The following is a 24,998-nucleotide window of genomic DNA, read 5'->3' on the forward strand; positions in this document are numbered from 1 at the left end:
ATATATATATATATAAATAGATACAGAGAAGCATCGAACATACCGCCAAACTTTAGAGGGAAGGCAGGGGGTGGGGTTAAGAGATCAACCAAAGGACATGTATGGATGCATATAAGAATAACCAATGGACACAGACACTAGGGGGTTGAGGGCATGTGCTGGGGGATAGGGGTGGCCAGGGAGAGGTCAGTGGGGTTAAAAGGAGGCTTGCGTAATACTTTAAACAATAAAGAATTTTTAAAAAAGTAAATCATGACTGGCAAGTTGAAATTGGTGAACTAGCCCCAGTTCAATCTCTGGTGTTTTTTTGGACCTCAAGCACTTTGCCAACTTGCCTTGTGCTTCTCACTCTGCATCTCAATATAGAAAAGAATAAAACTTGCCCTCTTATTTTTTTATTTTTTATTTTGTGGGAATAGAGCAAACAGAAACGAGGAGTTTGCGGTAGAACTTGGCTGTGAGAGACTGGCTGGTTTCTCATGGTGAGCACTCCTGCAGGTCAGAGCAGAAAGACTGCCGTGGTTCCCATTTGCAAAAACAGAACGAGTTCCCTCTAAATGTCACACCAGAGTTCAGTGGTACATCCCAGAGATGCCCCAGTCTCACTGTATGGGTTCTACAGGGTCAGCAGGTATCAGCTGGGCTCTCAGTCATCTGTCCTTAGAAATGTCTTCACATCCCCATATGGGAGTTGGATTTGAGATTTCATAAGCCAAGTTCACAAATGTCTTTAGGAAAAGAAAGTGGATCACACATTCAACAACCTGATGAAGCACACAAACTATGATCATGTGACTCTTCTATCTTATTCCCACCAGATTTCTTCAGCATAATTGCATTAGACACATATCCTGGAAAGCATTTTTTGGATTACATAATCTGCAAATATTGTAAGTAATCTCTTTATAATTATGAGTATAATTTTAAGTAATGATTAAAAAGGTAGAATGGTATTTTTGAAAGGTATGACTTAGTTGTAGAGAAATGGGAAGATTACATTATTACAAAAGGCTTAGATTAGTTACTACATTGAAAGTAAGATTTACAGGCTCTCCTTAACCTTGTCTACTCAAATTTGGGTCATTTCCACAATATTTTGGCTTTTTATTTTTTCTAATCCATGCTAACTTACCTACACACTTTCTTAAAGTGCTAGTCTACTAAGGATGTGACCAAAAAGGACAAAAGCAAAAATCATAACCCCCATATTTATTCTACTCTTATTCTGAAACATAATATCCCGACGTGCTATTTTGGGCCACTTTCCTGGTCCTGACTGTGGTGTTGAACACACTAGGCTTGTGGCTATCTGTGTCTCCTGCTGTCCCTTGCTTTCCCCCTCCCCCTTAGTAAAATGCTTTTAGAAACAGATGCCCATACTTCATGGTCATCATCAATGGCTCATATTCTAATTCACGTGACTAAAATGGGGTCATGAATTTACCTAATTCGCTCACTCATGCTATTTGTAGATATCTCAACCACAACTGCATTACAGCCCTCAGACCTGGAGTATTCAAGGACCTGCATCAGCTAACTTGGCTGTAAGTATTCTAGCTTTTCCTGGCCCAATTTTAATGATATTTATCAGTGTTCACAGTTTCCATCTATTTGTGTATCTTGTTTACTATACTTATTTTTCTAGTTGTCACATAATCTGGAGCACTTGACCCAAGCAATTTGAGTGGTAGCTGTGTGAAAATAACTGGTGCCATGCCCTGGCAGGTTGGCCTCTGAGCCCAGAACTGGGCTTGCTGAGGCTTCTGTCCACCCAGTGTTTACCTAGGGCCGCATTTCTCACCTCAGCTCTATTGGCATGTAGTACCAGATAATTCTTTGATTGGGGGAGGAGGTAATGTACTTGTGCATTTTAGGATGTTTAGCAGCCTCTGTGGCCTCTACTTCTACCTCATTAGATGTCACACTAGCCGCCTGAGTGTGACAACCAAAAATGTGTCCAGACACTCCCAAATGTCCTTTGGGAGAGAAATTTCCCTCCGTGGAAAACCACTGATCTAGAAAGTAAGCAAGTTAAGAATTTTGGGGGTTTCCAGAGCACTCATAGAAAAGTCTGAGTGTATAGTGGCTTTTGGTGTGTCACCACTTTCAAGGCTGAGCCATCAACCTCACCCCAAGGGGTCTCACCTCAGATGTCTGTGTTTTCATCAGGGAAATGAACAAAGGACAATTAGAGGGCACTCTGTGTCTGCTTGCCCATTTTCCATAGTTCACCCTAGCCTAATTGAAAATATCAGGGCCTCAATTTTACCCAGACCCTGTATAAACTGTGGTCCCAGGCTTAATATTGCAGGTAACTTTCTTAATCTTCCTAGGCCTTTTTTCCTCATTTGTTAACTGAAATCATAATTTCTTTTTAAGAGCGATATTATGAGGACTGACTTGCATGACACATGTAAAGTGCCATATGCATTGTGCCTGGCATATAGTAGCTGCTCAATGTCACTCCCTTCTCTAGATCCTCAAGAACTTCTGGCAATAAGAGGAAATGGTATTTGGCTTCAAAAGCAACAAAAGAAAAGAAGGCATATTTCCCCTTAGTCTATTTTTTTTCTAAGAAATACCATATAGACATAAAAACAGTAATTTGCACATGTAAATATTTTCACTCTTTCATCCTCTAAGTTCCTAATGAATTTATTTGTATCAACACCATTAAATACATCATTTAAATACTGTGAGACTATGGAACCATTTGTGATTTCCTAAACATTTTTTTCAATTCATTCTTTATTTAGTCAATTAGTGGGTCAAAGCATTTAGGGATTCCAAGTTCAGCCATTGAGTAAATGAAAGTAGCTTGTGTGTGACCCACGTGTCCAGAGGTGAAGGGTAAAACTTGGGTCTGAAAGTCCATCAGTATGGACTTGCTCAATGCTGGGCTGGGCTTTGGGAGGAAAGAGCTGCCTTACCACAGGGTGAAGGGAAGGCTTTCTTGGAGATGAGTAAGCCTAGTGTGAAGGAACAGGAAGGGGGACAGCAGGTGTTGGACGGAGGCAGGATTGTCACAGGCCTTTAATTTTTCCTGGTTTTACTTCAAAAATATCTCTGACATTGGAAATGTTTGTGATCTGTTTTGTCAGAATTCTAGATGACAATCCAATAACCAGAATTTCACAGCAGCTATTTGCTGGATTAAATTCCTTGTTTTTTCTGTAAGTATTCACCTCCCTTACAATACATCTCTCTGTACATTGCAATGACATCTAACACCAGCTTACAAAAGAACTTTAGAAAAATCAAGCCCACTATGATCTGTATTAGTCAAAATCTCTCCTGTATTTGCAGTCACAATTACTGTTGCTACTTTCTGGCCAGGGTTCATGTATATTTTAAGCCTACCAGTTGATTTTTTTTTTATCTCCTTTCCTTTCTTTTAGTCCTAAGGCATGTTTACATTTTCAGTGGTTGATCAAAGATAATGTTCATTGTTATCTCCTAACTACATATAAATTGGGTGGAATCTCCTAGAAGATTAGTCCCAACTACATTTTTAACGGAGGAAGATGTGCCCTTGCCCATCAAGAGTCACTGAAATGCCAAAATATTTGCCCTACCAACAAAGTCACTCTCATACTTAGGTTGTCACTGTTTATTAATAGACTATAATGATCTATCAGCAGGGGTCTATTATGTCCCTTTGCAGTTAAACAGATAACATTATTTCTCCGTTTGTCAGGGGGGGGGGCACAATATCACAAATTAATTGTGCAGCTTAATGTGCTCATGAGTTGTTTTCTTTGACCAAATATCCCCTACATCACTTCTTAGATTTAATGCCAGTTCCAGTGTAGCTCTTTAATATTGTAAATGATGAATGTTTCCCTTAAGAAGAAACTTTGGATGAGCAGTGCTGGAAATGATTGCAAATTTGGAATTTACAAAAAAAATTATCACCTAATATATATTTTATTTCATCTCATAAAATTAAATTGTATAACATTTATTCTCAGGTTATATGTCATACTGATGCACACATAGCTTCTTGGACATCGGTTTCCTTTTCCATGCCACACACATATCTAGATAGCATTTTGAAGAGGAAGTTATGTTGATAGTCTTCATCCTAATAAATCAATTTTAGCATACAAGTTTCCATATTATAAGAATAATAAAAATACTGCTCTTATAGTGGCATATCATTGCTTCTTTTAAAAAGTTTTATTTTAAAAAAATTTAAGTATAGTTAGTATACAATCCAATATTGGTTACTAGTTTCAAGTGTACAACATTAATTAACATCTTTTTTTTGTGGAAAGGTCTATGGTTAATAACTACTTAGAAGCCCTTCCCAAGCAGATGTGTGCCCAAATGCCTCAACTTAACTGGATGTGAGTATGCATGTAGGCGTTAGTTTGTTATTTGCACAGTTTGAGGAAGCTAGCCTTGAAGTTAATTCATGGTTACATAAAAATTCATCTATGTTCTTCTTCCCAAAACTAAAATCTGATCCTGTTAGTTTCTGGTTTAAAAATCTTTTGATAATTCCAGTGGGTGTGAGGTTCAAGTTCATACCTCCTCCTTGAGCACCTGGGAACCATCATTTCCCTCCTTCACCTATCTGGTCTCTTTACCTGCCCCTCCGCTTTCATGCCTTCTTTACACATGCACCAACAGTCACTTCCCTCAGCACACATGGTTGACTTGAAAAGTCTTGCTCCTTTATTCTTTTGGTTAACTCTAATTCCCTTCAAAAGTTCCCTTAAACATCACTTCCAGGAAGCCATCCTTGACACACTTACCAATTTCAGTGGCTGCCTCTGTGCTCCCTTTATGCCAAGAACAGACTTCCACTATGCCACCCAGTTTCTACCCTGCACACCTACTTCACAGTACTAGAACCACTGATTTACTGTGTGTCCCCTACCCTTTTAGAAATTTCATGAGGGCAGAAACCCACCTATGATTAGCACAATGATTGGCACATAATAGGAGCTCAACAAAACTCAGTTAAATGAAAGTGCTAAACTATTTCAACTCTTTGTTGGATTTTAATCAATACTTGTTTAATCATTCATTTAAATTCCTTCATGGCTTCACCACCACTACCCACCATTCTTTATCACATTTATCCTCATGGTTCCCTGAGGTAGGCAGTGTGGTCACAGGTAGCCATTTCCTACACTGGGAAAGTCCACTAGAACTCTTCTCACATCAAATCAGGGGACTTAAAGCCCCCAAAATGATAAAATTTAGTACCTAAATTATTGATTCTCTCTTAACTGGCTCAGAATTACTTGTGACAATACTAGTGGCGGCCTTGTGTATACTTACTGTGTATTTACTTATATGCCTGTTATCAAAAGGCTTTTATGGCATAAAGGGCTCACTGAGGCATAGTAGAAAAAATGGCCATTTTCCATCCTGCAAATCAGGATATATATCCTGACTCTGATATTTAGGATTTGGAAGATAACTTAGGTCTGAGTTTCTCCTTCAGCAAAATAAAGACAATATTGGCGGAATATAAGATGTAACTATCTATTATACACGATGGTTAAATGTCAAGGCTTTACAGTCAGACAGATATGGATTAGAAGGGAAGTTCTACCACTTTCTAGCTGTTTCACCAGAAGAAAAGTGAATTTCTGAGAAACTCAGATTCCTCACATATGGCATGGGGGTGATATTATCAACGTATGTACTCAAAACAGTACCTGACAGCATAAAAATCCAATAAATGGCAGCTACTGCTATTATGGGGGTAATATTAGGATCATTAACAGCATGGTATCCAGCATAGACAAATATTCACTAAATGTTGGGCTGCCCTTTCCCTCAATTTTATTAAGTTCTAACATTAATTGAAAGGGAAAAAGAAGCATAATATGAATTATACTAACTGCAGTAATTAGGAGGGAAGCATAAAACTTGAAACGAAGTAAAAATAAATATCAGAACAGTTGTATCAACAAAAAATGCCTCTAGACATACAATTTGTGCAAAAATATTAAAAATATAATTCCTCCATGACTTTTAGGGATTTGGAAGGCAATGGAATAAAGTATCTTACAAATTCCACCTTTCTGTCGTGCGATGCACTCACTGTTCTGTAAGTATGCAATGAACTTTGGTAAATGAGGGGCTACCCAATATATTTGAAAATCAAAAGAAAATATTGACAAGGAATTTTACAGTAGTGTCTTATTTACAGCCTTAGTCTGAAACTGCTGTATTATAAAATGCCCATGTAGCTTGATTTATTTTGAAAGGGGTCCAAGCCTTACCTTTAGTGGCCACCATGTAGGTCTTCAGCTGCTCTTGTTTTTGAGGACAGTCACTATTTCTGTGCATCCTCTCAGCTGAACTCATACCTAAACCTATGTTCTCAGAAATGAGATAATGTACAGAAAAGTGGCTAGTTATCCAGTGATTGTTACTGTCAATTACATTTATCACATGATCTCTCTCTCTCTCTCTCTCTCTCTCTCTCTCTTTCTCAAAAAAAATGTTTTTTTAATTCTAAAGAGAAAAACATCTAATGTGTTCTGATAGGCCAATTACATTTATCACATGATCTCTCTCTTTCTCTCTCAAAAAAAAAATTTTTTTTTAAATTCTAAAGAGAAAAACATCTAATGTGTTCTGATAGGCCAAAGATTCTGATTGGTGATTCTGATTGCCGACAATGTTTTTTATGGGGGCTGGAAGGCAGATGGGTTAATTAATTGACACATTTGCACTGGAAACTTAAAATCATATGCATTTTGTTTTAATGATAGTTTTCCATATAGAGTAAACAATTAGTAATGTTGGTTGGTTGGTTTGATGGGTGATTGGAAAAGTTGGAGTCTATCCATTTGTAGTAGCCTAACCACTATTCTCTAACAAATTAAGAGATAAGGCTATTGCCAAGTTGCACATTTATCAATCAGATTGCAGATAAGCATGTTTAGTGAGAAAAGAGATGATCCCACTCAGGGAATACAAAGAATTTATGTATTTACTCATGGATAATGAGAGTGAATACTGGAAAACTAAACAAAATACATCAATGACTTCTATTGTATAGCTTCACTCAGCTTTCAAATCACTTTCATACTCATTATCTCTCATTCAGCACCTCTGTAAGGCAGGTGGCAGCTGACCCCCACTTTCTGCCATTTCTCCTAGAGGATTCCATTTACACACAAAGTAAAACCAATGTGCTCCCACCAAATGTAAAATTTGTTTGTGGCCCCAGAAACTACTATGAGGTTTGTTAAGCTTTGCTCTTTCTGGCTTTCTCCTAAGGAACATGACTTACACAAGAGTTCTCTCAAAGCCTTCTGGAGAATTATTAACAGGTCCAAATCTAATATTACTTATGTATTTGAGAAACACTTTCTAAAATGATGAGAATCCAAACAAAATGCAGCTTTATAGACCAACACTCAACACCTCAAACTACTTATGACAGCATTTCCTAGAGAGGACATGTGGACATCCTCAGTGAGAAACTCCAGCCTTATTTCCACACCAGAACCTACCTCACTTTGAGACTTCAAAGGAGGCTTGGGGAATTTCACCAGATCAATGGCCTGTCCCAAGGAGAACTGGTTACTGCAGCAGACACAAACCAACAGTGCTGACTCTCACCATGTCTTACAGGTTTCTGCCTAGAAATCAAATTGATTTTGTTCCAGAGAAGACATTTTCTTCATTAAAAAATTTAGGAGAACTGTAAGTAGCATTGTCTACTAGGAAAATATGATTGCTTCTTCCAAGATGATACATTTAATTGACTAGTGAGACTGCTTTTCCACTAGTAGCAATCAAAATCCTGTAGACTACTGGAGATTCAAAATCCATTAAGGAAACCAACATTATCCTAAAGTCAAAAGCAAATTAAAATTAGACATGAGCTTAATATGGATTTAACCTACTTTAATTTCCCTGCCTGTTTTCTTTGAGTAATTTCATGTATATGTGTGCTTGGGAATAAATGAATTTTCATAGCTCCTTAAACCCAGTGATTATTATCTCTAATGACTAAAGTGTAGTTAATTCTCAATAAATGCTTGCTGAATAAATAACTGACTAACTGAAACACTATTAACTAATTATAAAGAAAAGAACAAAGATGTTTTTATTTCTTGAGAAATTATGACTTCTAGAGCAGATGAAGCAAACACTGGTGTCGGCAATGAGACTTACGCTCATTGAAAGCGATTCAGAGAGCTCATGGACCTTTTTCTGTTCAAACACATGTTTTGTAGATCTAAGCCTTTGAAAAAGCATCTGTCTTGTTTTTAATTCATTGTCACCCACATAGCTGTGTTTCATTGGAAGTTAAAATTATGTAATATTACAAATAGTGGCAATTAGGGAAGAAAGCTCCTCCCTCTGATGTGAGGTCTAAAAACGAAAATTAATTTCTTAATTAACCTCTTCCCCATTCTTTATACCTTATTTTGACATTCAGAAAAGACTGGGTAAAATAACTCAGTCAGAGTAATTTGAAAGCCATGGCCAGTTGGTTGGAGCGTAGTCCCATACACTGAAAGGTGGCGGGTTCAATTCCCAGCCAGGGAGCATAACTGGATTGTGGGTTCAATCCCCAGTTGGGGTGCATATGAGAGGCAACTGATCAATGTTTCTCTTTCACATCAATGTTTCTCTATCTATATATCTCTCTCTCTAAAAAAAAACAAACAAGTAATTTGAAAAATAATTCATGAATTTCATGAACAATTAAGATATTTAAGATACTTTAATTTAATTCATGAGTATCATAAGCCAAATCCATAAATATTTATTAAGTGCCCAGTGTGTACAAGGCACTGTGTTAGAATTAAAAATATCATCATTTTATGGCAAAAAAAAATTTAAGGGCAGCTCACTCAGAAGAGCTTGCTTATTTCTCAAATGGGTTTTCCTGATCAGATCTTGGGGGATGGATATGGATTTGGGTTATGGGTTGGAGAGGAGGAGCAGCTCAGGACAAATAGGTGTGGGTTTTATATACAAACTTCAGAAAACAGTGGGAAGAAGTCCATATTTTGAAAAATTCCCTAATCTTCCTCTTATCCTATACTTAGGGCCACTCCTGCTCCAAATAAAAGAGCCTAATTAAGAGACACCTGCTTGCTTCTTTAAGACTGCCAATAATAATGTTTCAATCCACATAACATCAGTAAGATAAAAGAAATTTAGAAGTTAAAAGAATTAACTTGAACAAGGCACTTATATTTCTTGAGTTTACAAAAATGTTAGGTCATTTTATTGTACCTTCACAACACCAACCCCTCCTGGAGAGGAATAGCAAGCTTTTGTGAGGCCACTGAAGTCCTTTCTCCCCCAAAAGACTGCCCTTTCTTTTTCAGTGTAGCACTTTGCAGGACATGTTCTAGGTGTACAAGATCATCGTCACCTTACTCGGTTGTCGGGGTCCCTTACCCTTGCACACCTGTGGCTTTCTTCTGTGCCAAGACCCAAGTGTGCTCCTCCATCTAAAGCCAGGTCAGAATTCCCAACTGGCAGGACCTCTATACTTGAATATCATCACAATCTCTCAAGAGCAATCAAAACAACTCTTACCCCACTGCCAGTTCCTTCCCCTACCCGTGGTCGGCAAACTGCGGCTCACGAGCCACATGCGGCTCTTTGGCCCCTTGAGTGAGGCTCTTCCACAAAATACCACTTGCAGGTGCGCGTACGGTGCGATTGAAACTTCGTGGCCCATGCGCAGAAGTTGGTTTTCGGCCTGGGCGAGTCTATTTTGAAGAAGTACTGTTGATATTTGGCTCTGTTGACTAATGAGTTTGCTGACCACTGCCCTAGACTTATCATCTTAGTGGCATTAGCACCTTCCTGGCAGTCAGGCTCAAAGACTGCTCCCTTTCCATCTAACTCTCTTACACTTGGTGTCCTTACAGACCATAAGCCCTGCCAGTGTCTTTCCTTGAACCCTCTTCAGCTGGTCCAGGGTCAAAGTCTCCTGCCAGGTTCCCTCCTCTGACTCTGGTTTATCAGGCTATCTTTCATGATTCTGACAGACTTATATCATTTCATAACCCATAGCATATATGTCACTGTCCTGCTTAATATCCTCCCTCCTTGTTGCATGCTGTTTAACAAAGTCCTTGACACAGTTCTCAAATGTTAATGTTCAAAAAACATCACAGCTCTGGCTTTAAATGCATGGCCTCCTCCTCCCTCCACCCCTGGAACTTCCAGTGTGATAGTTACAGACAGGCACTAGGAATGTGCTCTTTTTTATGAGCATCCTCCTTGATTCTGATGCCTGGACTCTACTCTGGCAAATACTGCCTCAGAAAGTATTCATGGCCCTCCCATTTTGTCTGTATGCGCTTCTGCAGACCCCCATCCTCTCCATCCCATACTTTCTATCCTCCAACACATTGGACCACTTGCTGACTCCTGATGAGTTTACTTCTCAGCATCTGTGTCTGTGATCCTGCTTAATTTAACCCTCCACTGAAAAGCTGCTCTCCTTTTGTTCCACTTAAGAAAATCATCCAGCTTTGTTCAGACACTTCTTAATTTCACAGGCCAAGTTCGAGGACTTCTTCCTTTGTTTCTTATCTATACTTCTGTAATAGCACTTGTTTCATTCATTCCTTGTTTCATAATAGAGCTATTTGTTCTAATTGTAAGCTTCTTTAGAGAAAGAGCTAAGTCTTAGTTATTTGTAGCTCCCACACATTGACCAGCAGTTCCAAAACATCAAAAATAGATAAGATCTTTTGTTTGATTCTTAGGCAATTTCACATGTTTTGCTTTAACATCTTCTCTGGCTCAAAAGGATATTTTGGACTCTTAAAAATTCCCTATTTCTTCTGATCCTAACAAATCTCTTCCTCATTCTTCAGAAAAACTTCCCTCTGATTCTTTCTGAATCAGACTATCCTATTATATTTAGTTCTAAATTCTCAATTTCTTATTTTAAAAAATAGTATCATATAAAAGAGATGAAAAATGTGTGAACTTACCCGTTCAAGATTATCTGGACAAATATAGTGTACACCATAATCTATCTTAGTTAGAATATAAAATAAATAGAAGGCATGGGTCTTAACCTCAGAAAGCTTATAGTTGAATAAACATAATATCACATATATGAACCAAATAGGATTACAAAACAGTGAATTGTCAAAGTGTACTCTTCGTACTAAAACAGAGGAAATTAATCAAAGTAGATATTGAAGCCAGGTTGGGAATGTGTTGGAAAAGGGCTGAGAGGAAATTCCAAACAGGAACTGGTTGAGCAAAATGTCACATGTCTGCAAGTGATGGAAAACATACTAATTTGGCTGACTCACACGGGCTGGTTGTATAGCAAGTTATCAGGTTGGTTAAAAAAATTGAATCATATTCTCTATTATGTCAAGTGGGATGATGAAACTTGTGAGAAGTAATAATCATGTCATTTATTTCCAATGTAATTGCTTTGGATTTTCACTGTCACCAATAGGGACCTATCTAGCAATATGATAACGGAGCTACCAACCCACATTTTTAAAGACCTGAAGCTTCTACAAAAACTGTAAGTTCTTCTTGCCACCGCCATCAGATTTAAATGGCAACATCTTAAGCTACCAAAATAATAACATCCTGATGCTTCCTTCCTTCTTCCCTCTAATGGAACAAAAGGAACCTGTCGTCCAACCCTCTCTTGTATCTCCACAAGAACCAGTTTGAAAGTCTTGAACAACTTCAGTCTCTGTAAGTGAAATATGACAGTGCGCTGATTATATTTTAGTGGATGTACTTCACTTAGAAACATATCTAATTCCTATGGGAAATCTCATCCTACAGTTTTCATAGAGAATTAAATTTGCAATTGTTTTGTTATTAGACCTTTGGTGAAAAACAAATTTTGGAAGACTTGCTGCTGCTTCCCTATCCCCTTTCCTACAGCAATCAACATTCCATCAGTCTACAGAGCATACTTTTTACTTTTTAATCAGTGCAGGGAAAAATTATGCAGCAAAGATGAACATTCAGACAATTAATTTTGTTTAGTGTTTTAAATTTTCAAACATATTAAGCTGCAAGTAGTGTCAAGAACTCTGCCAGTTATCCTATGTTTTTACACAGAGTGTATACCGTGTTACCCAAACTCAGCCTAAAGCCTTTCTTCATACAATTCCAAAGACCAATACTTACCATAACACATACTGAATTCTAAAAGGCAAAATATCAAGTTACCACACCATGCCTTTCTGAAAAGTCAAGTTGTAACTATTTACTCCAAACTTTTCTTTTTATATTTTTTTCTTTCTTTATTATCTTATTAATTTTATTATAACAATTTATTTACATATTTATTTCACATTTATTGGCCACCAACTTATTTATAGCACTTGCTGTCTTAGGAGCTCAGGATATAGTGGCTTCTGCTCATTTGGAAACTATAGGTTACTATTCAAATAATCACACAATCCATGCAAAGCTAAAACTGTGATAAGTCCAGGAGAAAGCTAGAGAGCAAAAGAAAGAAGAGGGGAAAGTCCTTTTAAAGGGCTCGAGTGTTTCCTGCAGGAGGGGCCCTGAGAGGACTCAGTAGCACTGTTACTCTTCTAAGCCTTGCTTCTGACAACCAAAGGGCAAGATAGTTCCATTGTGAAGGACTCAATATGCAACGGAAAACTCAGGGCCATGTTGAGAAATCTTTACTCAGATTAATCAAAAAGAAATGGAATGAGAATCAAACACCTTTCACAATAAATTTTAAAAGTGAAAGGCTTCTCTCATTTTAGATTGCCCTCTCTCCAGCGATTGTTCCTGAGAACAGGCACACTCCCTTAACTCATGCCATCACAAAAAGGTCTTCAAAGAACCCATATTTGAAGAAGCATCTGGATAAATGAGGAGAAAAAGGGTTATCATTGTCGCCCCCTGAAGACATCTTCTGGGGCTGGAGGAATTAAAAGATTATGCTTCCCATGGTTGTCAGAGGAAACAATTGTCCTGAGTTGGAGCTCCTCTTATGACTTCCCTGGTTTCCCTCATAAATACACATAGGCCAGAAAAAAAAATGACTGTATTTAAATTTAGATTCTCACAAATGCACTTAGTGATGTCCTCTGGTTGAACATAGCAGTTCCTGTGGAAACCCTCTAACTCACATGCATGGTTTCTAAAATCAAACAACCGAGCCCATTTCATAATGGTGTAAATCACCACTGCCGTTTTTCAACCAAAGAAATAAATGACAGTGTTGTATTAGAATGCAATTTTGCATAGGAAGTGACAAAGTAAACTGTGTACAGGAGGCATAAGGAGAAATGGCAATTTTCTAAGATAGCTCACTGTGAAATGCTCATCCTACTTTGAATTGGTAACATAGGCTTTTGAAAAGTGATATTAAGGAAGGACAAAGAATGCAATTACTAAAAAGTGAAATCCTAAAAACATGAAACCTGTGTGCCTGTTTTCCAGAGACCTGGAAAGGATAGAGATTCCAAATATAAACACACGCATGTTTCAGCCCATGAGGAATCTTTCTCACATGTATGTATGTATGAAAGAACGGAGAAGACCGCATGGTGGAATGTCGCAGATGTTCTAGTGCAAACTGTCTCGTGTGTCACTGCAATGTGTTTTGGTGCAAGAAAAGTCTTTTTATTGAGAACTTTTTAATTTTGTCACCTTTGGTCCCTGTTCAAATAGAATTCAATATTATGATGTGCCGACATGAATGACACTTCTCTCTGGAAACATGCTGTTTATCCAATTGAGGCCCAATAAGAGATCAGGGTACCAGAGTGCCACACATTACACAAGATGAAGTCAATGGCTCACTGGTACTCAGGAGACCTGGGAACATTAATTCACCTCTCATGAGTGAGCAGTCGGCTGCTCTAAGATTTGAGCCCTTAGGAAGAAAGGTGCTTATATAAATTCCAGGTGTTGTTACTGTTACTAAGTGCACTTCAAAATGGAGGTAATTAATCTTTATAGTAGTTTTTGATAACTCACTTGAATATATTTGACTAAAGTGCACTGTGTACGTTGTGTTAATATATGTGTTTATGACATGATTATTTCTTTATCAACTGTGTAATCTCTGTGTTCATGATTTCAAAAATTAACCATTGTTATTCACAACAATAGGGAGAATTCGAAGTAAGCTTACAAGTTGGGTGCAGCAAGTGGCTGAAATGGTTGGTGTGAAGGTGCTCTTTTGGGAAAACATTTTGTTTGTGTCCGTGCTATAGGTGTAATTACTAAAGGACGATTGTTTGATGCATATTTGCATGGTTTTCACAATTTCTCTTTCTGTGGCACCAGTAGATATTTAAGGAGGCTCTCATTTCCTTGTTGCAGGCAGAATGTGAGGTCTTAGAATAGAGAAATTCAATCATTTTAGAACTTGATAGAGAACCTTAGGTTGACGTCAAGAGGACCCAACAACTAACAGAAAATGTGTTAACTTAGGTCCCTACTAAATGGCCTAGTTCTTTCATCTTCCTTGTCCACACTTATTGAAACACCTTCACCCCATAATCCCATCCCTTCCACTTGTCATTCAATGCCAAAGTCACAGTGGGAAGAGAGGCTGAACTACTGAGATACCCTAGCTGGCTCTATCTAAAGATAGTGGACATAATTCCTAAAGAACCAAGGGTTCAATGCATGCCAGGGATTCCAGGAAAGAAGGGGAAAACAAGAGTTATATATATCAGGTTCCTTTAATTGGGTAGATGATATGGGGAAGCTAGACTGTAAGCTGCTCAGGGCAGGTATTGCCTCCAATTTTTCTACCTAACCTCCCAGCACTAAATTATGCATCATACATTAGCTCATCTAAGAAGTGTTTGCTGAGTACTTCCCATGTGCCAGGCGCTGTTCTAGATCTGAGCACGCAGGATGACCAGGAGAAACCAGTGTCTGCCCCATGGAGCTTCCATGGAGCTTTCAGAACCAGAACATAAACATGTAAACAAACAAATATATAATAATAAAAGCATAATATACTAATTAGACCAGACAGCCGAACGACCTTCCAGATGAAGCCAGGGCTGCGAGGGCTGAGCCCCTTGCACGAATTTCATGCAGTGGGCCTCTAGTAGTTAATAAATGCCATGAAGACAAGTACAACAAGATGAAGGGATAGAGGACATCGATAGTCCACAGAGAAGTCAAAGAATGTGATAGTCTTGTGGACCTTAATGAAGGGAGGGAGCAGCCCTGACATCTGAGGGAAGAGGGAAGAATCTTCCAGGCAGAGGGAAAAGAAAAAGCATCATACTGAGAAGGGGGTGAGCTGGCTTGTCTGAGGATTAGAAGAAGGCCAGTGTGCCTGGGTGGAGTGAGACAGGAAGCCAAGGAGGTAAGGAGGACCTGGGTAACCAGGGGTTCCATCATGGGAGGCCTTGAAGCTGTGGCAAAGTCAAGCTTTGTTTAACTTGCTGGTCTACCAACTGGATGGGGAGGGAAATAAAAAGATTTGGAAGAAAAGAGATGAACTAAAAGAGGTGGTAAAAAACACAAAAATAGAATGAGTTTTATGGGCAAAAATCCTGGACACACAGGTTTGGGAAATGGCAATAAACCAGATAACCTCCCCAATTCAAATGCTTGACCATACACATGGATCATAAATAGATTGATCACAAACAAACCTGTTTTCCTCTAGAAATTAAGTCTTTCTAATCCGTAGGAAGAAATCTGTGTTTCAGGCAGCTGCTTTTCCTCCTAGCTCCAGTGAGAATGCGTTTTCCTGGTCTCAGAGACCCTCCCTTCCTGCCAAGGATAAGAAGGCTAGTTTACAGGAGTATACTTAAAACTAAGTACAAGACAGGAATGTTTTTATGAGCTACTGTAGGTCCTTTGCATCCCAAACCCAAGCCCCTGAATTTTTGCTCAAGATCAACTTGACAACCTACTTTTTATAACACCCTAGATAATAATCCAATGTGATGGAGACTTCACATTCTCATGTCCTCCCCTGACTCACCTCAGACAAGCCACGGAATTTCTATTTTTGTAGGTTCATTTTTAAAAGAAGCACCGTGCCTAGAGTAACATCTATTCCATGAAGAACTCTTAAATTACATGATCTCTATTAAACAAAAACAAACAGATCTAGTGAAGTTGCATATCTGATGGGACTGCAGCTGTGGTTTCTGTGTCATTGCTGTAAAGTGACTCTGTTTTTTCCTTTGACTTTAGTTATTTCAAAAACTTTCGATACTGCTCCTATGCTCCCCATGTCCGAATATGTATGCCCTTGACTGACGGCATTTCTTCATTTGAGGACCTCTTGGCTAACAATATCCTCAGAATATGTGTCTGGGTTATAGCTTTCATAACCTGCTTTGGAAATCTTTTTGTCATTGGCATGAGGTCTTTCATTAAAGCTGAAAACACGACTCACGCTATGTCCATCAAAATCCTTTGTTGTAAGTATGTTTCTTCTCACATAGATCTAGGATATCTTCTGTGAGCTGTAAACTAGATATATACTGGCCTTCAACCAATGGCATTTAGTTTAAATTATACCTGTCGGGCAATTTTTTAAAAGTATGATGGTGCTATTATCTTTGGCTGCTCTGTTCTTATATGAGTTTTCAGGAAACTAGTACCCATTCCTGGGAGTTATGTCTTGGAAATAGGGCAACAGAGAGCTGAAGAATCAAGGGATGAATTCTGGAGGACAGGTTGTGAGTTATAAAACTAAATTTTGTTTAACCCTCAATTACAATAACACCCATTCTACTCAAGCCCAGAAAATTATTCTTTTTATTAACTATGTAAGTAATATTTGTTTACTATTTAAAAACTAGCCTCTCCGATTTCCCTGCCACCTTTTAAAAAAATTATAAAACTAAGACATAGCATGGTACTTAGAAATAATATACCTTTTGAAGTCCAGGCTTGTAGGTATTGTTGTAGGTGTTTACATTAGTTCATTTAATAGAGGATGAAAGAAATAGACCTAATTAGAAAATGAAAACAAAAATGCTGGGAACTACCAATGTACCCTTATCCATTCCTTAACAGGTGCAGACTGCCTGATGGGTGTTTATTTGTTCTTCATTGGCTTTTCTGACCTAAAATACCGTGGGCAGTACCAGAAGTATGCATTGCTGTGGATGGAGAGTTTGCAGTGCCGCCTTATGGGTGTCCTGGCCATGCTGTCCACTGAAGTCTCTGTCCTGTTGCTGACATATTTGACTTTGGAGAAGTTCCTGGCCATTGTCTTTCCCTTCAGTAACATTCACCCTGGAAAACGGCACACTTCACTTATCCTCATTGGCATCTGGATTGTGGGATTTTTAATAGCTGTGATTCCATTTTGGAATGATGATTATTTTGGAAACTTTTATGGAAAAAATGGTGTATGTTTCCCACTTTATGATGACCAAACTGAAGATATTGGAAGCAAAGGGTATTCTCTTGGAATTTTCCTAGGTAAATTATATTTTTCATTTTTTTGACAAATATAATCTTGTTAGAAATACCACAAAGTTCAGCAAAGTTCAGCATATTTACTCATTTCCACAGTAAAGTCCCTTTATTTTTAAAATAAAGCTCTTACTGTATATTTACAGAAATTTTAATTAAATTTTTTATTATAGAGATTTAGCATGAAAATCCATACTGTCAGGATCTCTAGATGGCTTTTTTGTTATCTGCCAGAACTTTGAGCTGGAGGAATTCTAGGTCACTTAGTTGTCCTCTCACCCAACCACATTACTTGAATTCATTTTGCTTTACAGTTTATATGTGAGTTAAATAATAATAACTCACTTACAGGAGATTATCTGAGTGGAAATTGCAGAAAGGTTTGTTGCCTTTGGGAAATGCTGCTCAAAAGTTAACAACATAAGGATACTTCATAAAACTCGTCCTTTTTCAGTTTTCTCGGTCTTCCCCCACCCCACCCCACCCCCCTCTTTTTTTTTTTGAAAGAAAAGAAGACCATATATTCTCTGTTACAAATGAAAGAGAAGCTTGGTCCTTTGAGGTTAAAAACCTTTTTATCATTTAATAGATATCTCAATTGCTTAAAATTAAAGTCATTCCCAAGTCCTCTCTTTAGGGGAGTATTATAATTTCCATTCCTCTTCTCATCTTTTTCTCCCATCCAGTTGGTCAATAAGCTCTATTGTCCTCTCATTTTCACAAATATTTTTCATCAAAATATGCCTCTGCTTTCTTTTCTTCCAGTGTCTCAATCCACTACTACCACCTTCCTTTAAAAACCTTATCACCTGAACCCTGAATTACGTTAGCCCTGCTTAGTCTTTTGTCCTCTGGGCCCTTCTGTCCTATTCATGTGGCAAATACCACTGTTCGCCCTCCCTGAGGACTGAAAGAACTGTGTGTGCCTCTGCTCAGAGATTTTCAATGAAACCTTGCTACTACCAAGGTCAAGTTTAAATTAGCACTTAAAGCCCATCACAAAGTGGCCCTAGCCACTGTTCCCAGGTCTTCTCCATCTATTCCTTGTCTTCTTCCTCTGAAAAGTGAAACACCTTATTTGCACCATTTTAATAATACTCCTCACATACTACCTTGTTTTATAGCTATTTTTCATGGCTCTGGGATATTGTAAGATGTTTCTAGCATAGGTGCACTTCATAGAGAGCCACACACACACACACACACACACACACACACACAGTATGTTATGTTACCTTGGGTTACATTATGTTACATTCATTGATCCGACATGAATTTATGAAGCAATTTTGGGTACTGGAGATACAACAGATTGGTTCTCACAGGCCTGCAGCCAGAAAGGAGAATGAAGACAAGTAAACACATCCTACGTCACAGGCTGACAAATGCATGAAGGAGGAATACAGCATGTTCTAGGAGCCCCAGATCTGGGTACCAGGGGAGGATTCCCAGTGGAAATGAATCCAAACTGGGGCCCACAGGAGGAGGAGGCATTAGCTAAGTGAAGGCAGAGATTGTGTTCAGGAAAAGACAGAGGCCTCAGAGGCCTAAAGCCAGGGAATAGCCCAGATGAAGAGTGAAAAACGTTCAGATTTTATAGTTAAGGTGTGGGTCAGCTGAAAGGATTTTAGTACCTGTGATATAGTCTGTATTGATAAAAAGATAGTCTTCTCTCTCTCTCTCTCTCTCTCTCTCTCTCTCTCTCTCTCATCCTAAACCACTTTTCTGCCTAAAGAATATAAGAACATACAATTTTTTAAATTAATTTTACATTTTAGAATAATTACATTTAGAGAAAAAGAGTTGCAAAGATAGCACAGTTTCCCTATATTATCACCCAGTTTCTCCTGCTGTTAATATCTCACATTCTTTTGGTGCCTTCAGAACATATAGTTTGATCCTTTCTGTAAGTCTGTTTTCAGAATTTGTACTGGAGGATCATCTTTTCTTTTTTTAATTTATCTTTATTGTTGAAAGTATTACAGATGACCCCTCCCTCCCATTGGGAGGATCTTCTTTAACACGTTTTTTTTTTCCAACTTTCTGGCAAGAAGCTTAAAATAAATCAATCGTTAAAAAGTATCCTGTATGTATGGCTTCATAATGAGATTCCATAAAAAATGAAAAGTTTTGAATAAAACCAACAGAACAATTTGAGCGTATAGTACATTCCCCTAGACTTCACCAGTCTTATATACAATCTAAGTCAGATGAACATTTTTAACAGCTTACAGAACAGTTTGAGCGTATAGTACATTCCCCTAGACTTCTATACAATCTAAGTCAGATGAACATTTTTAACAGCTTTGATATTATGTGTAAATTTTATGTTTACCATAAGGTATAAGGTGATCCTCCTAGGATATTTTTTAATTAAAATTTTTTCCTTTTTAAAAAATATATGTTTTTATTTCAGAGAGGAAGGGAGAGGGAGAGAAAGAAACATCAATAATGAGAGAGAATCATTGATTGGCTGCCTCCTGCATACCCACACTGGAGATCGAGCCCTGACCAGGAATCGAACTGTGACCTCCTATAGCAAGAACATAACAAAGTGACTACAAAGTCAGGCTTACATGATAATCCTCTGAACATATTGAACTCTAAAAGATTAATTCACATAGTTAAATTTTTAATTTTTTCTTACTCCTTTTTTCCTAAAACAAATCTACAAGGTTTTGAATTTTAGTTTAAATGACTATAAACAATCTGAAGAAAAAGAAACAAAAATGATATTTTTGTTCCATGTATTATTTTTAGTTATGCCAAAAAAAAACCATGAGGAATAATGTTTCTGAGGCTATTATCTTCTTGATATTTCAAGGTTATCTTGTTTATATTTATAAGATAAAGGAATGGAGTCATACTTATTTTTTGAGATGTGCGTATGATTACAGTAATCCCTTAAGGCTTTGAATTTGCAGAGAACTAGAAACAAAAATAGCTCTTTTCTGCTTTACAAAACTAAAATTGACCTCATGATACCCAAATCTGAATTTCAGAAATCTACAATTCTTCATAAACGGTTTATGTATTTGAAATCTCTTTCTGAACTGGCAAACCTGATTCTTTTCGTTTATTCCAGCTTATAACCTTGAATTCAGGGTTTCAGCTGAGTGCCACTAAGCTGATACAAAAGAGTGCTTCTTGTAGGTTCAGGGAAAGAGGCACCGTGTCAGACATCTCAGTAACACAGCATCTCATTGCTGACCTGCACTCCTGAGATGTTAAGAGCTGTGCTTTTCCCAACAGGTGTGAACTTGCTGGCTTTTCTCATCATTGTCTTTTCCTATGGTATTATGTTCTATTCCATTCATAAAACGGCCTTGCAGACTTCGGAAGTGAGGAGTCACATTGGAAGAGAGGTGGCTGTTGCAAACCGTTTCTTTTTTATCGTGTTCTCTGATGCCATCTGCTGGATTCCTGTGTTTGTAATTAAAATTCTTTCCCTCTTCCGAGTGGAAATACCAGGTCAGTCCCTTTTCTTATTCCCAATTACACTTTGCCTTCTTATTCCCTTTGTTTGATGAGGTCAGAATACAGTGCTTTACAATTCTCCATAAATTCTCCATAAATACCTACAACTTTAATACAAACAGTCATTATTTCCCTCAGTGCTTTATACTCAGTATTATACAAGAGAAAGTGGGCAGTGGTAAAAAATAAAAATAAAAAAGAAAGAAACTGGGCAGTGGTGCAATCTAAACAAGAATAATAAAAAAAAAAAAAGGAGAGAGAAAAACAGTCTTAGAGTCTTGCTTCTACCTGAATGGGATAATGGTTCTTAATCAAGAGTACACATGAAAAGTCAAAATATCTATGCCCAGGTTCTTCCCTGGGCTTCTGAATTTTGTCCACAGGGGCTAAGGCCTCTACATGGGTGTCTTGGAGAAGGGCCTCTGTGATTCTGAGGCACACATCCAATTAAAAACCACGAGTCTATGTCATGGTCTTGGCCAAACAGTCATCACACTGGGCTCCCTGGAGCATTAGGGGTTCCATGGAATGTGCCTCATCCCGGAGACCAGGTTTCCCGCTCACTCTCCTACTCAACTAGAGAAAATAACCTCCTCATTGTATCTGAAGCTTGTTCTGGGACCTAGAAATCATACCCAACTAGGGGTCACCCAGGGCTTTAGCTCGACATTCTGAAACAGCTTTGGGATCACATTCAACTCATTGTTTCAGCCTTTTGCAAATCTACATGGGGAGTTTATCCAGGGCAGGGATTGTATCTTAATCATCTTGGCACACCAGTGCCAAACATGGGGTTGACATGTCAGAAGCCCTTGTGAAAGAGTGATGACTATACAAATAACAACTTATGTCCTTCTGGGTTGTGCACAAAGTCCTGAGAGACCTTGTCAAATGCAAAAAAAAAGACACATGGCATCCACAGAATCCCCTCAACCAATAGTTTAGTCTCCCAGCAGGACTCTAGCCACAGAACATGTAGAAGTGAAGATCAAGACTGACTACTTGGGAACCTTTGCTGGGTGGCAAGAGCCAAAGTCATAAGAATATGTGAAATTACTCGGGAGTCAGTTGTATGCAGAAAGCAGAGTTAACTATTTACTGGTGACAGTTGTGGACTTTGATGAAGAGTCTCAGTGTACCACAACTTCCCAAATATTTCAATTGTTATGTCCTAACATTTCAAATTCAATAGGACTGAAATGTCCTTTGGCCTCCGTTGCTCATGGAATAAAATCCCAATGCTGGGATTAGCATGAAGACTTTTCTTCCTCCTGCCCCACCTTCCTATATTCTGTGACCCAGGCCCATTAAAATTATTGGACATTTTTTCTGAACTTTTATGTCTTGCTTTTGTTGAAGCTGTTCCCTCCACCTGGATTATACTTTCCCTCTGTAAGACTATAGCCTACGAATCACCCTTTTTATCCTCCAAGGTTTAAGCCAATACTTTCTCTTCCATTGTACCATTTCAGACCTCTCCTAACCCACTGGCATCCAACTCCATTGCTGAACTATTCATTCAATTTTGTTTGCAATTAATTTATTAGCCTCAGATTAAGTGTCTCATATCAGCATTATTTTTAATATATCCATGAGTAAGGACCATGTCTTACTTATCTTACCACAATATTTCCACTATATTAAAATATACTATTTTTAACTAATGCTTGTTCAACTAAAAATTCTCAGCTAGTTCCCAGTTTCTCCTCACAAATAACTTTTTGTGGCATCTTTCCCTAGTATAGTCTACTAGCATTTGTAAGGCTTCACACAAAAGGAATTCGTGAAGTTTGGATATGTACTGGTTTTTGTTCTTCAAATTGTCAGACTCCCTTCAGAAAAGGACAGCTGGAATATGGGGCAATAAGGCCTCCAGGACTGAAGTTAAGACCAAAGTCCAATCTGACCTTGGACCAGAAGTTTCCCGAACATTGATTAAGAATTATTCTCACTTTCTTATTTTTCTATAAAGAAAGACAATAAAAGAAAGAAAAATATGTTATATATGAACTTATAGTTTATGAAGTATTTTTGCATGTTAGATCCTCCAATTTATGGCTCCTACACCCTTCCAATAAAGAGATTTTCAGTATAGTGAGAGAAAACTTAAGTGAATGAGGTAGCCTGCTCAAAAGTAGCATGGACTACAAAATTTTATGAACACACTATGAAAAACTTCTGTTTTTCACACTTTGTTTCCTTATCCAGGCACAGTCACTTCCTGGGTAGTCATTTTTTTCCTGCCAGTGAACAGCGCCTTGAACCCAATCCTTTACACACTCACAACCAGCTTCTTCAAGGACAAGTTGAAACAGCTGCTACACAGGCATCGGAGAAAATCAATTTTCCAAACTAAAACAAAAAGTTTATCTACATCCATTGTATGGACAGATGACTCCTCTTCCCTTAAACTTGGGGTTTTGAACAAAATAACTTTTGGGGACAGTATAACAAAACCAATGTCCTAGTAATGGTTGGGGATCACTGAACTTTCAATGGACTACCTATTAAAAAGTGCTGCATTTGGAAGATGACTCTGCAATGCTTTTCATCTTTACCAACAGCAAACCTTCCTGCATGGAGAACACAGCAGAATGACTTCTGGTGCTGTGGTCCAATGGCAGCCATATTATTTACCAGCTGTGGTAATAATTGTACCTAAGGTTTCCACTCACCCTTACATTTTTGAAGTGAGAAATGAGTCCATATACAGAAGACTGATATCAATTGGTCTCCACCTAGTCAATACTACCAAGCTACCGGTTAATGCCCAGATGTTGGCACTGCATGGTCTGCTTTCAAATTAAGTTGTACTATCCATAAAATAAAGACATTGACACATCTAATTCCAGTGTGACCAGAGTAAACATAAGCCTAACATCTCTTTCATTGCTTCTTCAGTGAAATCATTCGCATCCCACTGAATTGATAGCAAAGGATTTCTGAGATGGTCACCCACCTCAAGTCCTGCCCTACGCAGGTCAGTGGAGTAACACCTTTGAAAAAAACACCTTCATATAAAGTTACCATGTGGAACTTGGACCAGAGAGGCACACCGACATAGCCTAGCACCTTTCACCATCTTGGCTTTTATTTCATGTCAGAAGTGCTGAGATCTCAAACAAGGCATTTTTCTTAAGGTTGTCCAGACTACAAAGGAAAATTGGGTACTCCAACCACCCAAAACTATATTTTAATATTGTTTAAGTATACTTTCTTTACAGAAGTATCTCTATTGCTAGCAAGTTCTGACTTCATACACAGATATAGAGGTATTAAAGGAGATTTGAGAATAATGGTTTGATAGGACCATTTGCTAATTCAGGTAAATTCCCATAATTTTTAATAAAAAAACCAGTAATTTTGGATTTGTGTTTTGAAAATGAAAAGTACTTGTGAAGGCCTGAATATGTTTTTATATATTCAAAGTTTGAAAGTTTGTATGTGAAAAAAATCAGGTAAATAAAATTATATTTCTCATTTGTCCATATATTATTTTAAATTTAACAAAGACCATGCAGATGGTTTATTGACTATTACCCATGTTTCTCTTGATAGAGAATAGAGTTAGGAGCCAGCATTTCAGAAATAAGACACAACATTTTTCTTTCTCTTCCTCCTTTTTACGAAGCATGTGGCAATAACTTAATTTCTTCCCTGTTCAATTCATTCTGAGTTCCTTTCACGAGATGAAATGTAAATAGCTGACTGAGAACACCATTATTTTATATTAAACTAGAGGCCCAGTGCACGAATTCATGCACCAGTGGGAACCCTTAGCCAGGCCTGCGGGATTGGGCCAAAACTGGCTCTCCAACATCCCCCGAGGGGTCCCAGATTGTGAGAGGGTGCGGGCCAGGCTGAGGAACCCCACCAGTGCACGATCAGGACCAAGGAGGGATGCAGGAGGTTGGCCAGCCGGAGAGGGACTGCAGGAGGGCTCCTGTCTAGCTCAGTCCCAATCGGCCGGACCCCAACAGCAAGTTAACCTACTGGTCGGAGCATCTGCCCCTGGTGGTCAGTGCATGTCATAGCAACTGGTTGACCAGTTGACTGTCTGCCCCCTGGTGGTCAGTGCACATCATAGCAAGTGGTTGAGTGGCCTTAGCGTATCATTAGCATATTACACTTTGATTGGTTGAATG

The 24,998-nt window shown here is 38.3% G+C and overlaps 1 protein-coding gene across 2 annotated transcripts in view; it reads left to right on the forward strand.

Moving 5' to 3' along the window:
- Window positions 1-23,784, forward strand: part of RXFP2 (relaxin/insulin-like family peptide receptor 2) — a 66,569-nt gene extending 42,785 nt beyond the window's left edge. The window contains exons 6-18 of one of the 2 annotated variants that reach the window (XM_014548537.1): window positions 819-890; window positions 1,473-1,544; window positions 3,102-3,173; window positions 4,278-4,349; window positions 5,999-6,070; window positions 7,609-7,680; window positions 11,435-11,506; window positions 11,614-11,685; window positions 13,405-13,476; window positions 16,141-16,370; window positions 16,972-17,382; window positions 20,629-20,847; window positions 23,062-23,784. In XM_014548537.1, the coding sequence (XP_014404023.1) occupies window positions 819-890; window positions 1,473-1,544; window positions 3,102-3,173; window positions 4,278-4,349; window positions 5,999-6,070; window positions 7,609-7,680; window positions 11,435-11,506; window positions 11,614-11,685; window positions 13,405-13,476; window positions 16,141-16,370; window positions 16,972-17,382; window positions 20,629-20,847; window positions 23,062-23,321 (1,768 nt within the window). In that variant the 3' untranslated portion in view covers window positions 23,322-23,784. The remainder of the gene's footprint in view (window positions 1-818; window positions 891-1,472; window positions 1,545-3,101; window positions 3,174-4,277; window positions 4,350-5,998; window positions 6,071-7,608; window positions 7,681-11,434; window positions 11,507-11,613; window positions 11,686-13,404; window positions 13,477-16,140; window positions 16,371-16,971; window positions 17,383-20,628; window positions 20,848-23,061) is intronic. The other variant, XM_014548538.1, reaches the window with a different exon arrangement.
- Window positions 23,785-24,998: the final 1,214 nt, after the last annotated feature.

Source organism: Myotis brandtii, unplaced genomic scaffold (genome assembly GCF_000412655.1).
Source record: "Myotis brandtii unplaced genomic scaffold, ASM41265v1 scaffold513, whole genome shotgun sequence".
NCBI lineage: Eukaryota > Metazoa > Chordata > Mammalia > Chiroptera > Vespertilionidae > Myotis > Myotis brandtii.